Raw genomic sequence first — 13166 nt, forward strand, 5'->3', positions numbered from 1 at the left:
AAAAAAAAAAAAAAAAAAAAAAAAAAAGGTTAAAATGGTAAATTTTATTATATATATTTGATTACAATTAAAAAAATTTACAAAAAAGAAAAAACTTTGTGATGGAGTCTTGCTGTGTCACCCAGGCTGGAGTGCAATGGTGTGATCGCAGCTCACTGCAACCTCCACTTTCCAGATTCAAGAGATTCTACTGCCTCAGCCTCCCAAGTAGCTGGGACTACAGGGGTGTGCCACCACACTTGGCTAATTTTTTTTTTTTTTTTTTAATCTTTAGTAGAGACGGGGGTTTCACCATATTGGCCAGGCTGTTCTCGAACTCCTAACCTCAAGTGGTCTGCACACCTCGGCCTTCCAAAGTGCTGGGGTTACAGGCATGAGCCACTGCACCCAACCCAAAATTTTTGTTTTAATTAATGTGATAATAAGGGAGTTGGGAGGAAAAAGAGGAAATGCAAAAAGGGCCTAGCACAGTACCTGATTACTCCAAAAATATTGGCGATAAGTGTTAATTATTACTGGAATGTCAAAAGCTGAATGAAGTCCTGGGAAAAGGAAGGTCACATGTGCCCAAGGTCACATAGCTTCAAGGTCCACACTGGATTAAAAACCAAGTTTTCTGTTTTCTTATCTAGTGCTCTGTTACACCAGGCCTGAGATAACTCTCTCTTCCAAAATGTGTTTTTCTGATCTGGGGATACCTAGGGTTGAGTGGCCCAGGGGTCAATAACCTGAGAGATGAGGCTCTCTACTTCCAAATGTAAACAGAGCTCCCCAAACTCTACCTTTGCCTTCTTTCCTCTCTTGCTGTTCTTGCTGTCTGCCAACTTCCATCTAAAGTACTCCCCTCAGGCTGGGCGCGGTGGCTCAAGCCTGTAATCCCAGCACTTTGGGAGGCCGAGGCGAGTGGATCACGAGGTCAAGAGATCGAGACCATCCTGGTCAACACGGTGAAACCCCATCTCTACTAAAAATACAAAAAATTAGCTGGGCATGGTGGCGCATGCCTGTAATCCCAGCTACTCAGGAGGCTGAGGCAGGAGAATTGCCTGAACCCAGGAGGCGGAGGTTGCGGTGAGCCGAGATCGCGCCATTGCACTCCAGCCTGGGTAACAAGAGCAAAACTCCGTCCCAAAAAAAAAAATAATAAAAATAAATAAAGTACTCCCCTCTCTCCCTCTAGATCTGTTTGGCTGCTGTCCTGGTTTCTCCTTCTCACTAAATATCTGGGTTTCTGATCATTTCCTTCATTTCCCAGATGTGCTGGTTTGCATTTTTCCCCAGTCACATCCCTTATGTTCTGTAATCCAGATTTCTAGACTCTGTAGGGGAGAATTTTTTCCTCTCCAGAGTTTTTAAGTAAATAGAGTATTTCCTGCCCATCATTTACATGCAATAACTATTCTGTTAGGTTTTGATGTTCTGGTCAGGGAATCTGAGCAAAAACGGCTAGAAAACAGATTTCTCAGACTGTTTCTTGGTGATGTCTCAGGTCACTGCAGAATTGAGGCTTTTAAAATGTGTAACAAAGGCTCAACATTTGCTTGTTGTATATGGTACATACTGCTTAAAAGAAAGCAAAAGACTCTTGAAAACATTACTGGCACCCTAGACTGCTAAATAAATGTCTGCTGATACTCATGATCATATCCATAATTTCTCAGGTGTACCAAAGGACACAGTGTGCTCCTAAATAAGAGCCCTTCCTACCTAACTGTGGGGCATGCCCTGGGATACAAGGAAGTCAGATGCCTGAAGATCACAGTGAATAGAAACCCCGTCTACAAAAGATTAGGGGAAAGGAGAGCTCTCGTTGTATTTTGCAGAATGGATGCTGCCCCATTCATGAAGAAGAAATTTTATTAGTTTAAAAGAAAAAAAAGGCCGGGCGCGGTGGCTCACGCCTGTAATCCCAGCACTTTGGGAGGCCGAGGTGGGTGGATCATGAGGTCAAGAGATCAAGACCATCCTGGTCAACATGGTGAAACCCCATCTCTACTAAAAATACAAAACATTAGCTGGGCATGGTGGTGCGTGCCTGTAATCCCAGCTACTGAGGAGGTTGAGGCAGGAGAATTGCCTGAACCCAGGAGGCGGAGGTTGCGGTGAGCCAAGATCGCGCCATTGCACTCCAGCCTGGGTAACAAGAGTGAAACTCCGTCTCAAAAAAAAAAAAAAAAAAAGAAAAGAAAAAGAAAAAAAGGACCCAGCGTGGGGCTCATGCCTGTAATCTCAGTACTTCGGGAGGCCAGGCCGGCCAGGTCGGGAGGTCAGGAGATCGATCGAGACCATCCTGGTTAACACGGTGAAACCCCGTCTCTAGTAAAAATAGAAAAAATCAGACAGGCATGGTGGCAGGCACCTGTATTCCCACCCACTCAGGAAGCTGAGTCAGGAGAATCTCTTGAACCTTGGAGGTGGAGGTTGCAGTGAGACAAGATCCTGCCACTGCCTTCCAGCCTGATAGAGTGAGACTCCATCTCAAAAAAACAAACAAAAACAAACAAAAAAGCAGGAAATGTGAAACTTATATATTGTAAGCTTGTAAGATCAAGAAAGAATTTTAGATATGATCAAATAGAGCCACCTTATCTTGCAGATGAGGCCTAATGACATCTAAGACATCCAAATCGTAAGTAGCCTTGGATCTTTCACTCCAGGGGAATTCTGATGAGAGAACCCTTAGGCTTTCTTAAGGTAGATCTTAACAGAGGGTACTACCGCTTTCTTGCTCTTTACGTTTGTTTCTGCCTTTCATCACTCAAAGGCAAATTTTCATCAAAAATGTGTTGATGCCCTTTCCTGTTTCTATGGTGATGGCTTTGTAGCAGCATTACCATGCCCCCAAGTGGGAACTATATCTTAAAGGGCTTGAAAATCCATTGAGGACAGCTGTTAAAGATAGCTTTTGACTCCCTAACAATATTTTTCCTCAGCTGTGGTATGGGGAATGGGTGAGCAGATGGGAGAAGTAGGAAGAAGAGGAGAGGGTGCTTCTTGGGGGCTTGGAGGGGTGTTCAGCAAACTTCCACAGTCAAACCAGCAGGGGAGCAGAACTGTGAGGCAGCTCTGGAAAAGAGTTGAGGCTCTAGGGGAAGTCTCCTGTAGAGCACAAGTAGGAAACATCCGGCCTATCGCAGCATTAAGAAGGGTTAATGTGTCTCAGGAGGGAAGGATGCCATCACCAGAGAACCTCTAAATATGGGCACAGTAGGATCCCAGAAAAGCAGTGATTTGGGGAGGATGTGTTCTGCCCAAAACATAATATGTCTGTTAAGGTTATTTCACAGCACATGGAGTACTGATTTGACCTCAGGCTTTTGTTTTTGTTTGCTAACAGGTGGAAAGCCAAGTTTAATCTATAATTAATTTTAATTACCACCAATACACTACCTCAGAGCTTTTCATGGCACATGTCTCATAAAGAAATGCTGACATTTGCCAAGAGGTTCCTGAGTTTTGGTCATATTACAGCACTTGCAGGAAGTGCCACTGCATTCACAAATGATAATAACAATATTTACACATATTAAACCCTTATTTATGCTAGGTACTTTACTACACATATTAAGCACTTATTTATGCTAGGTATTTTTCCAAGAGTTTTACACACATTAACTCATTTAGATTTTCACAACAACCTAATGAGGTAGCTAGTATACATATCTCTGCTTTACTTCAGATGAGGAAACTGAAGCATAGAGAGGCAAAATAAGCTAGCCATGGTCACACAGCTAACTGAGTGGTGGAGCTGGGATTTGTCTGAAAGTCTGGTTTCAGAATGCATGTGCTTAATTCTATACTATATTGTTGGGTGTATCAACTGTTTGCTAAAGAATTGCCTCTCTGAGGCCGGGCACGGTGGCTCAAGCCTGTAATCCCAGCACTTTGGGAGGCCGAGGCGGGTGGATCACGAGGTCAAGAGATCGAGACCATCCTGGTCAACATGGTGAAACCCCGTCTCTACTAAAAAATACAAAAAATCAGCTGGGCATGGTGGCGCTTGCCTGTAATCCCATCTACTCAGGAGGCTGAGGCAGGAGAATTGCCTGAACCCAGGAGGCGGAGGTTGCGGTGAGCCGAGATCGCGCCATTGCACTCCAGCCTGGGTAACAAGAGCGAAACTCCGTCTCAAAAACAAACAAAACAAAACAAAAAAAAAAAAAAAGAATTGCCTCTCTGGAGCCAGGACTTTCAGTGTGCACATATGGAGCCATATGACTGACAAGTATGTCCAAAACTTCTTTGATCCTAAAAATTACTTGGACACTTGCAAAATATATAGATTCCCACACCGTAGCTCAGATATACTCACAATCAAGCAAGTTTTTCAAACCCCGGTTTAGTGGAGTGAGCACCACCAGCGCTGAGCATTACGAAATTTAAGTTTTTGCCCTGATTTTGCCTCTGTGTCTCACACTCTGGACAATTTCACTCTTCAATTCCCTGCCTGCTCTACTGTCTGCCTGTCACTTAATAGAATGTTATAAGAAATACGTTCAGGGGCCAGGCGCGGTGGCTCACGCCTGTAATCTCAGCACTTTCGGAGGCTGAAGCGGGCAGATCACCTGAGGTCAGGAGTTGGAGACCAGTCTGGCCAACATGGTGAAACCCCACATCTACTAAAAATACAAAAATTAGCCGGGAATGGTGGTGGGTGCCTGTAATCCCAACTACTCAGGAGGAGAATTGCTTGAGCCTGGGTGGTGGAGGTTGCAGTGAGCCGAGATCATGCCATTGCACTCCAGCCTGGGAAACAAGAGCAAAACTCTGTCTTAAAAAAAAAAAAAAAAAAAAATCAGCCATGCAATTTTTTTCCCCTCATAAGGGACACCTGTTGCTTCAAAAACACGATATTCTCGTAAAACGATATGCATGTAGTAACAGGTGTGTTTCCTTGCACTTTTTTTTTTTTCCTTTGCCTTCCTTTAGGCACAAACCTAAGCCCCTCATCCAGATCCGTCCTTCAGCTCTCCTCCAGGTGACACGCATACACACCCCAAACCAGGCTGCATTCTGACCGACATTAGCTTTCTCCCTCTGGGAGCTCTGATCGGCTCTCAGTTCAGCCCAACAATGAGAAACTTTTCTCTCGTCTCCCTCAGGGGAGCCTTCACGTTTGTCCAATTCATTCTCTTGCAACCCAACTCTCCAGAAAGAAAAGGGGGGAAAATCCCACCCCTAAGAGACGGTCTTCAGGTCTGAGGACGTTACTTAGCAACGGCACAAAGACCAGTGAGCAAAGGGAGACCTGAGAAGAAAACTCTTGGGTGGGGAGACAGAGCCAGTTTGAAAACTCCATTTCATCCAGAGAAAAACAAGGAAAACACAAACAGAATCAATCCCGAGTAACAAGCGGGGCTTCTCCCCAGCGCAGGTCATCTTTTTACTCCCTGCATCTCAACTCCTTCAAACCCCCAGTGACCAAGTCCGCCCCCGCCTAGTTTCGCCCATGGCCCGAGTGCCCTCCCCTTGCCCTGGCCTGACCCACACAGGCTTGGACTCAGGGGCCCCCCACCCCTCCCCAGGCACCCACCGTTCTCAGACGCGCTGGGACCTTCGCAGTCCGAGATTAACTGTTGGGGTTTCCGCTGCTTTCGCCGAGACATTCCCGGGTAGAGAGAGTTGGGAGAGGGAGGGGCACGCTCACTTAGTCTTAACCGGGGCGACCTGGTCTCGTCTCCCCTTTGGGTCCGAAGCCAATTGATGCCTCTCCCCCAGTGCAAATCACTGTGAAGCAGAGATGTTCTCCTTTCCCAGAGACAGACTCTCTCTCTCTCTGATTCTCTGTTCTTGACTCTCTCTCTCTTTCTCTCAATCTTTGCAAGTCTTTAAAGGGGAGACGCCCCCTTTTTTTCTTCAGCTTCTTCCCTACGCTTCTGCAGCTCCCATTGTAAAAGCAAAAATCCTAATCTTTCCGCACACTCTTTTCTTTTGTACTGCAGAGGAAAGGATTTAACCCTCTCCTCCCTGCAAGGGCCCTGGGCCTCTCCCTATGCTGTCTGTTCAGAGACTGTCCCTGGCTTGTTTTTCTAACTCTTCTCCAAGATCTGCACTGTGCTTTTTGATTCTGTCATATTTCTATGTCCTTCTGTTTGATAATGTGGCTGCTTCTGGGGTATAAACTGAAATAACCTTCTGATGTATCCTGATTATGAGTAATATATGTATAGGTCTTTATAATTTATAGAATATTTTCACTTGTGATGCGTTTTGAATATTACAACTCAGATAAGCACAGTAGGCTTTACTACTATTTATAGCTGATCCCCTTTAAGATGAATCAAAAAGCCCAGTGAAGTTAAGTAACCTCTCCAAAGGTGCACAGCTATGATGTATCACACACAGGCCTGGAATCCAGGTGCATCTGACAGTAGTCTAACATTGTTTCCTCTATATCAGAAAAGACACAATATGCCCCCAAACTGCTACCATGAAAAAAAGTGATTGATCTCAAGGAATCTCATTTAAAATAGCCAGGACCAGGCTCAGTGGCTCATGCATGCAATCCCAGCACTTTGGGAGGCCAAGGCAGGCAAATCATGAGGTCAAGAGATGGAGACCATTCTGGACAACATGGTCAAAATCTGTCTTTGCTAAAAATAGAAAAATTAGGCCGGGCATGGTGGCTCCCGCCCGTAATCCCAGGATTTTGGGAGGCCGAGGTAGGTGGATCACCTGAGGTCAGGAGTTCAAGACCAGCCTGGCTAACATGGTAAAACCCCATCTCAACTAAAAATACACAAAAAAATAGCTGGGCATGGTGGTGAGCTCCTATAATCCCAGCTGCTTCGGGAGGCTGAGGAAGGAAGACTACTTGAACCCAGGAGGTGGAGGTTGCAGAGAGCCGAGATGGAGCCACTGCACTCCAGCCTGGGCAACAGAGTGAGACTCCGTCTCAAAAATAAATAAATAAAATAAAATACCCAGAAGGCCAGGGCCTTTCTGTCTCTCCCAATCCTCTGCAGTTCTCAGGGTTGAAGGGATGCCTCTGCGAATATGACTTAGATGAGTCCTGTAGTACCCTAGGCTGAATGCTAAAAGGAGGAAATTTCAGCTCACTATAAAGGAGCTTTCTAATAATGTGATGGACTCCCAGTGAATTTTTGAGCTCTCTGTAATGTGTTCACACAGAGGCTGAAGATAATTGTCAAGAATTTTGTGTAAAGAATTGCCTTGTGGCCAGGCGCGGTGGCTCAAGCCTGTAATCCCAGCACTTTGGGAGGCCGAGGCGGGTGGATCACGAGGTCAAGAGATCGAGACCATCCTGGTCAACATGGTGAAACCCCGTCTCTACTAAAAATACAAAAAAAATTAGCTGGGCATGGTGGCGCGTGCCTGTAATTCCAGCTACTCAGGAGGCTGAGGCAGGAGAATTGCCTGAACCTAGGAGGCGGAGGTTGTGGTGAGCCGAGATCGAGCCATTGCACTCCAGCCTGGGTAACAAGAGTGAAACTCTGTCTCAAAAAAAAAAAAAAAAAAAAGAATTGCCTTGTAGAGATGAGGTCGGACCTTTAAGAATTCCTCCATCTTGGGCCAGGTGCAACGGCTCATGACTGTAATCCCAGCACTTTGGGAGGCCCAGGTGAGCAGACCATCTGAGGTCAAAAGTTTGAGATCAGCCTGACCAACGTGGTGAAACCCGTCTTTACTAAAAATACAAAAATTAGCTGGGTGTGGTGGGCACCTGTAATCCTAACTCCAACTACTCTGGAGGCTGAAACAGGAGACTCGCTTGAACCCAGGAGGTAGAGGTTTCACTGAGCCAATATTGCACCACTGCACTCCAGCCTGGGTGACAGAGATTCTGTCTTAAAAAAAAAAAAATTCCTCCATCTCCACAATACATCGTTTGGCAAACAACCAGGTATCTCCTGCTCGGCCTGCACACTGGAGGTGATTCATGTATTTTTCTTTAACTTCTGGCTGTGATGTTCCTACCTAAATTGAGTACTACTGAGCTACTGGGCATAGAATATTCCGGATATACCTTATCTTCTGGTTATAATGCCTGGGCCCCTTTCTTTTAGTGTTATTTCTCTTTTACTCTTCCAGCTGAGATAGCATCTGAAACACCAACAGCTGTTAAAGTGGGAAGTATTTTCCCCTTTTAAGGTTAGTGATATAAATCTCTGATAGCTGTATCTTCAGAGAAAAGCAAAATAAAGCTCACTCACAGGTTTGGGTGCAAATTTGAAGGTTTATGCATTTCTTCCCTTACACAATTCCAGGCTAGTTTGGCAATACTAAGAAAGGAAAAAAGAGATAGCAGATGGCAGGGGGGCTGCTGGTGATAACCGAGGCAGGTATCCTCAGTTATTCACATTACATCTGAAGAGTTTTGGAAAATGCTGTCATCTTTGCTTTGAAATTCACTGAATCTCCATTATTTTTCCAGTCCTTTGGTGTCAGGGCCCTGGGTGGCTTTCTCAAGTCTACCCTTGGAACTCTTGTTGGTGACATTGTCTAATTCATCCTGTTAATTTCCCTGGGGTAGACAAGTGCCATTATTTATTACTAGACCATTGTAGGAGAAATGGGGGCACTGAGCCTAGGAAAGCTTCTAATTCCTTCATGGAATAGACTGGGTCCTGTCATTCTCTCCCCTCACTGTTTCCATCATTTATTTCCTTCCAGGAAAGGAAAGGGGAGAAGGAAAATAGCTTTCTGCTTTTCTCAGGATTCTGAAATCTCCCAGGGTCCACATTTGTCTTTTTTCCTGAATCTTGGCTGTCTTCATCTTTTCCTTTTTTCCCCCCTCCTTCTTGTGGGTCTTATTGTGAAAGGAAGAACTCTTTCCCCTCCTCTTCTTTCTTCTGCCCTCCCCAGTTTACCATTTTTTTTCCTTTTACCTCTCCACTGTGGCCTCTTGACCTCCCCACAGAGTTACAAAAGTAAAATCCTTGAAGAGATGCTGCTGTGGGAATGTTAATGAGCCTTCCCCACAAAGGGGCAAAGACTTTACTTCACTGAGTTGGAAAAAAGCCCCTTTGAAAAGGGGTTTCTGTGTGTGGTGAAGTGGAGAGGGGAGGGGAAGGAGAGGGATAGAGGGAAAAGAAGGGAGGGAGAGAAAAAGGGCAAGAGAATGAAAGAAGGAGAAGGAGAAATGGAAGAGAGAGACTGAAACTGAATATTAGAAGAGAATATTAAAAATAATACTTTTCTTTCTTCAATTTGTAATCTAATTTTTGGAAAATATTCCTTGGTCTTTCGACCTTGTAAACGCGGGGCTTACATTCCCAGGAAACTAAAGAGGCACTCGAGAACATTGGAGATAGTCAAAGATAGGAAAAAGGGACTTATCATGGCATCCCACCCCCAGTTCTTTACCTTACACAGGAGCCAGAGCTAGAGAGGCTCTGGGGTGGTTGGGAGGGGTGTGGAATATTCTGGATTGGGGGAACAGGTGGTGAAGATGGGCTCTTTCTTCTGGATTTATGGTTCATTCTGATGATACTTTCTAATTTTATCAACATTTCTTATTTTGGCTTCCCTATCAGGTGTTGGTCTAATAATTTATCTTCAGGAATAGTTTACAGCACTGTTGACCTGTTTACGTCATGGAGTCAATTTTCAAGCCAGGCCACTTGAGCATAATCTGTTTCCTTCATTTGTGTGCACAGGTTGCCTCTGGATTAGTTACAATGAATGTTAAGGTATTTGGGTGTCAAAATTAAATTCTTAAAAAGAAAAGATATGTTGTTGCTTTATTTTTACTTTTTTACTCTCATCTTTTTTTGAGACAGTCTCACTCTGTCACCCAGGCTGGAGGGCAATGATGCACACCTGTAGTCCCAGCTACTTGGGAGGTTGAGGGGGGAGAATTCTCTGAGCCCAGGAGATCAAGGCTGCAATAAGCCATAATTAGTAATCAGGCCAGTACACTCCAGCCTGGGGCGGAGTGAGGAACTGTCTCAGAAAGTAAAATAAAATAAAATAGTAAAAAAAAAAAAAAAAAAAGTTAGCCATTGAGTTTCCTACATGCTGTTTTGTGATATCAGCACAACACCCCAGTTATTAAAGAAGCCAGGAACTGTGAGGAGCAAAGAGAAGGTGATTGGAGTGACATCTCAGGAAGAGAAAGATGAGGAGCCAATCAAGAATGCTAGTTCCTAGAGCTGTCTACTCTCTTTTGGTCTAGTGACTCCCAAACACCACAGTCACGTGGGGAATGTAGGGAGAATTCACATTCCTGGTCTCCACCCCAGATTTAATCAGAATCTCTGGAGGTGGAACCTAAGATATTTAAACATGTTCTTTTTTTTTTTTTTTTGAGACGGAGTTTCGCTCATGTTACCCAGGCTGGAGTGCAATGGTGCGATCTCGGCTCACCGCAACCTCCGCCTCCTGGGTTCAGGCAATTCTCCTGCCTCAGCCTCCTGAGTAGCTGGGATTACAGGCACGCGCCACCATGCCCAGCTAATGTTTTGTATTTTTAGTAGAGACGGGGTTTCACCTTGTTGACCAGGATGGTCTCGATCTCTTGACCTCGTGATCCACCCGCCTCAGCCTCCCAAAGTGCTGGGATTACAGGCTTGAGCCACCGCGCCCGGCCTTAAACATGTTCTTAAATGATTCCTTTGCAGATCTAAATTTGAAAAAATTATGTTTGCCAGGCCTGTAGTCATTTTGGGAGGCTGAGGTGGGCAGACCACGAGGTCAGGAGTTCCAGACCACCCTAACCAGCATGGAGAAACACTGTCTCTACTAAAAATACAGGCCATGTGGGGTGGCTCACGCCTGTAATCTCAGCACTTTGGGAGGCTGAGGTGGGCAGATAACCTGAGGTTGAGAGTTTGAGACCAGCCTGACCAGCGTGGAGAAACCCCATCTTTACTAAAAATACAAAAATTAGCCAGGCATGGTGGCGCATGCCTGTAATTCCAGCTACTTGGGAGGCTGAGGCAGAATTGCTTGAACCTGGGAGGCAGAGGTTGCAGTGAGTGGAGATCGCACCACTGCACTCAGCCTGGGAAAATGAGCGAAACTCCGTCTAAAAAAAAAATAGCTAGGCAGGGCTGGGTGCAGTGGGTCACAACTGTAATCCCAGCTACTCAGGAGGCCAAGACAGGGGAATCCCTCAAACTCAGTAGGTAGAGATTGCAGTGAGCTGAGATCCTGCCACTGCACTCCAGCCTGGGCAACACAGCAAGACTCTGTCTCCAAAAAAAAAAAAAAGCTTCTAAGTTTATAGGAGTTTTTTCCCTAAAAATGCAACGATAGTCAAGAAGTCCAGAAAACTTTTTGGCATTTCATTCCACTTCTTTTCTCTCAGGACAACACTCTGCTCTTATTCTTTTTCTAGTTTGTTTTCAGAAATGCAGGTATTGTGGAGGCATTTTCTCTACCTTCCAAAGCATTAGAATCCTATGATCTTGTGCCTTGATTTTATTGCAAGAGAATTGAATTAGGAACCTAGAAACACACGTAGTTTCTGTTGATAACAATAAACATTGCTGTGGTGCATTCTGTGCACCCTGCTCTTTGAACACATAATCTCATTAAATCTTTAAAATTTGCAAAGGGAGCATTATATAGTCCTCATCTCACACATGGAGAACACCACAATTTACAAATAAAGAAACTGAGGTTTAGAAAGGCAAAATAGTGTTATTGCTCAAGGTCCTGTAGCTAATAAAGTGCAGGGTTGAAATTTGTGCAAGCAAGCCAGGGGGCGGCATGTAATCCCAGCACTTTGGAGGGGCAAGGTGGTGGTGGGTGGGGAGGGCGGGGAGGATATCCTGAGGTCGGGAGTTCAAGACCAGCCTGACCAACATGAAGAAACCCCATCTCTACTAAAAAATACAAAATTAACCAGGCGTTGTGGTGCATGCCTGTAATCCCAGTTACTTAGGAGGCTGAGGCAGGATAATCACTTGAACTCAGGAGGTGAAGGTTGCAGTGAGCTGAGATGGAGCCATTGCATTCCAGCCTGGGCAACAAGAGTGAAACTGTCTTAAAAAAAAAAAAAGAAAAGAAATTTGTGCAAGCAATGCCCGATTGGACAGCCTATCTTTTTTTTTTCACCACAATTTAATACTTTATTGCCATCTTGCTGATATCTGCCTCTGTTATGGGCCTTGCCTTCTGGCTGCAGACTTGGAGTATAACTTAAACTTACAAATTCCAAAGAAAATTTGAAGACCTACAAAGTCAACATTTACTAAAATTATGGATCTTATAATTACATATACTGTCACATGTTCTTTGTCTTGCTAGCATTAAGGAAGTGAGGGAATAAAGAGTTAGGGTAAAGCACCCTTTGCAAAACTTTCCTGAATAAGAAAGCCGTGGCAAACTGCCTCTGGTCTTATTAGATGATTTCCGCCTAACCTCTTTCAGGTGGTAGTTGCCATGGTGTTTTAGGAGAAGAGGGAGGGAGTGAAGATCAAGGAGGGTCATTCAGACTGAGTGTTGTCTGGTGTTTCTTTTCAGAGTTCATTCTGCAAAAGGTGGAAGGAATTTAAACATTCAGAGGAGGAAGGAAAGATTTTATTCTTTTTGCTTTTCTTCACTTTTCCACTTCTTATTCCTCACGTTAAATACAAGGGAATCGGGAGTTTGTAAAGAGGACAAGATAGTCGGACAGGAAAGGGAGGTTGTGGGGGAAGTGCCAAGAGCCTACCAGCCAGTGGGATAAGGATAGGGTAGGAGCAGGGAGTGGAGTGGGGAGAGAGAGTGCTTTCGAGGGATAACCTATAAGGATAATTTGTTAAAATTCTGGGGATCCTAAGCTTGGCCATTAGAAAAAAAAATTCTCAGTTGGGCGTGATGGCTCAGGCCTGTACTCCCAGCACTTTGGGAGGCCGAGGCAGGTGGATCATGAGGTCAAGAGATTGAGACCATCCTGACCAATATGGTGAAACCCCGTCTCTACTAAAAATACACAAATTAGCTGGGTGTGGTGGCACGCGCCTGTAGTCCCAGTTACTCAGGAGGCTGAGGCAGGAGAATTTCTTGAACCCGAGAGGCAGAGGTTGCAGTGAGCCGAGATTGTGCCACTGCACTCCAGCATGGCGCCTGGTGACAGAGTAAGACTCTGTCTCAAAAAAAAAAAAAAAAAAGAAACCAAATGCCTTTGACAGCACCCAAGTCACCTCTTGAATGCTTTGCTGCTTAGAAATTTCTTACACCAGATACCCTAAATCATCTCTCTCAGGGTCAAAGTT

The 13166-nt window shown here is 44.9% G+C and overlaps 1 protein-coding gene across 2 annotated transcripts in view; it reads right to left on the reverse strand.

Moving 5' to 3' along the window:
• The window catches only part of SALL2 (spalt like transcription factor 2), an 18380-nt gene extending 12476 nt beyond the window's left edge, over window positions 1–5904 (reverse strand). For both annotated transcript variants that reach the window (XM_032265597.1, XM_032265595.1), the window contains exon 1: window positions 5534–5904. In XM_032265597.1, the coding sequence (XP_032121488.1) occupies window positions 5534–5606 (73 nt within the window). In that variant the 5' untranslated portion in view covers window positions 5607–5904. The remainder of the gene's footprint in view (window positions 1–5533) is intronic.
• Window positions 5905–13166: the final 7262 nt, after the last annotated feature.

This window comes from Sapajus apella, unplaced genomic scaffold (assembly GCF_009761245.1).
Source record: "Sapajus apella isolate SASKATOON/1434 unplaced genomic scaffold, GSC_monkey_1.0 scaffold151, whole genome shotgun sequence".
Taxonomy (NCBI): Eukaryota; Metazoa; Chordata; class Mammalia; order Primates; family Cebidae; genus Sapajus; species Sapajus apella.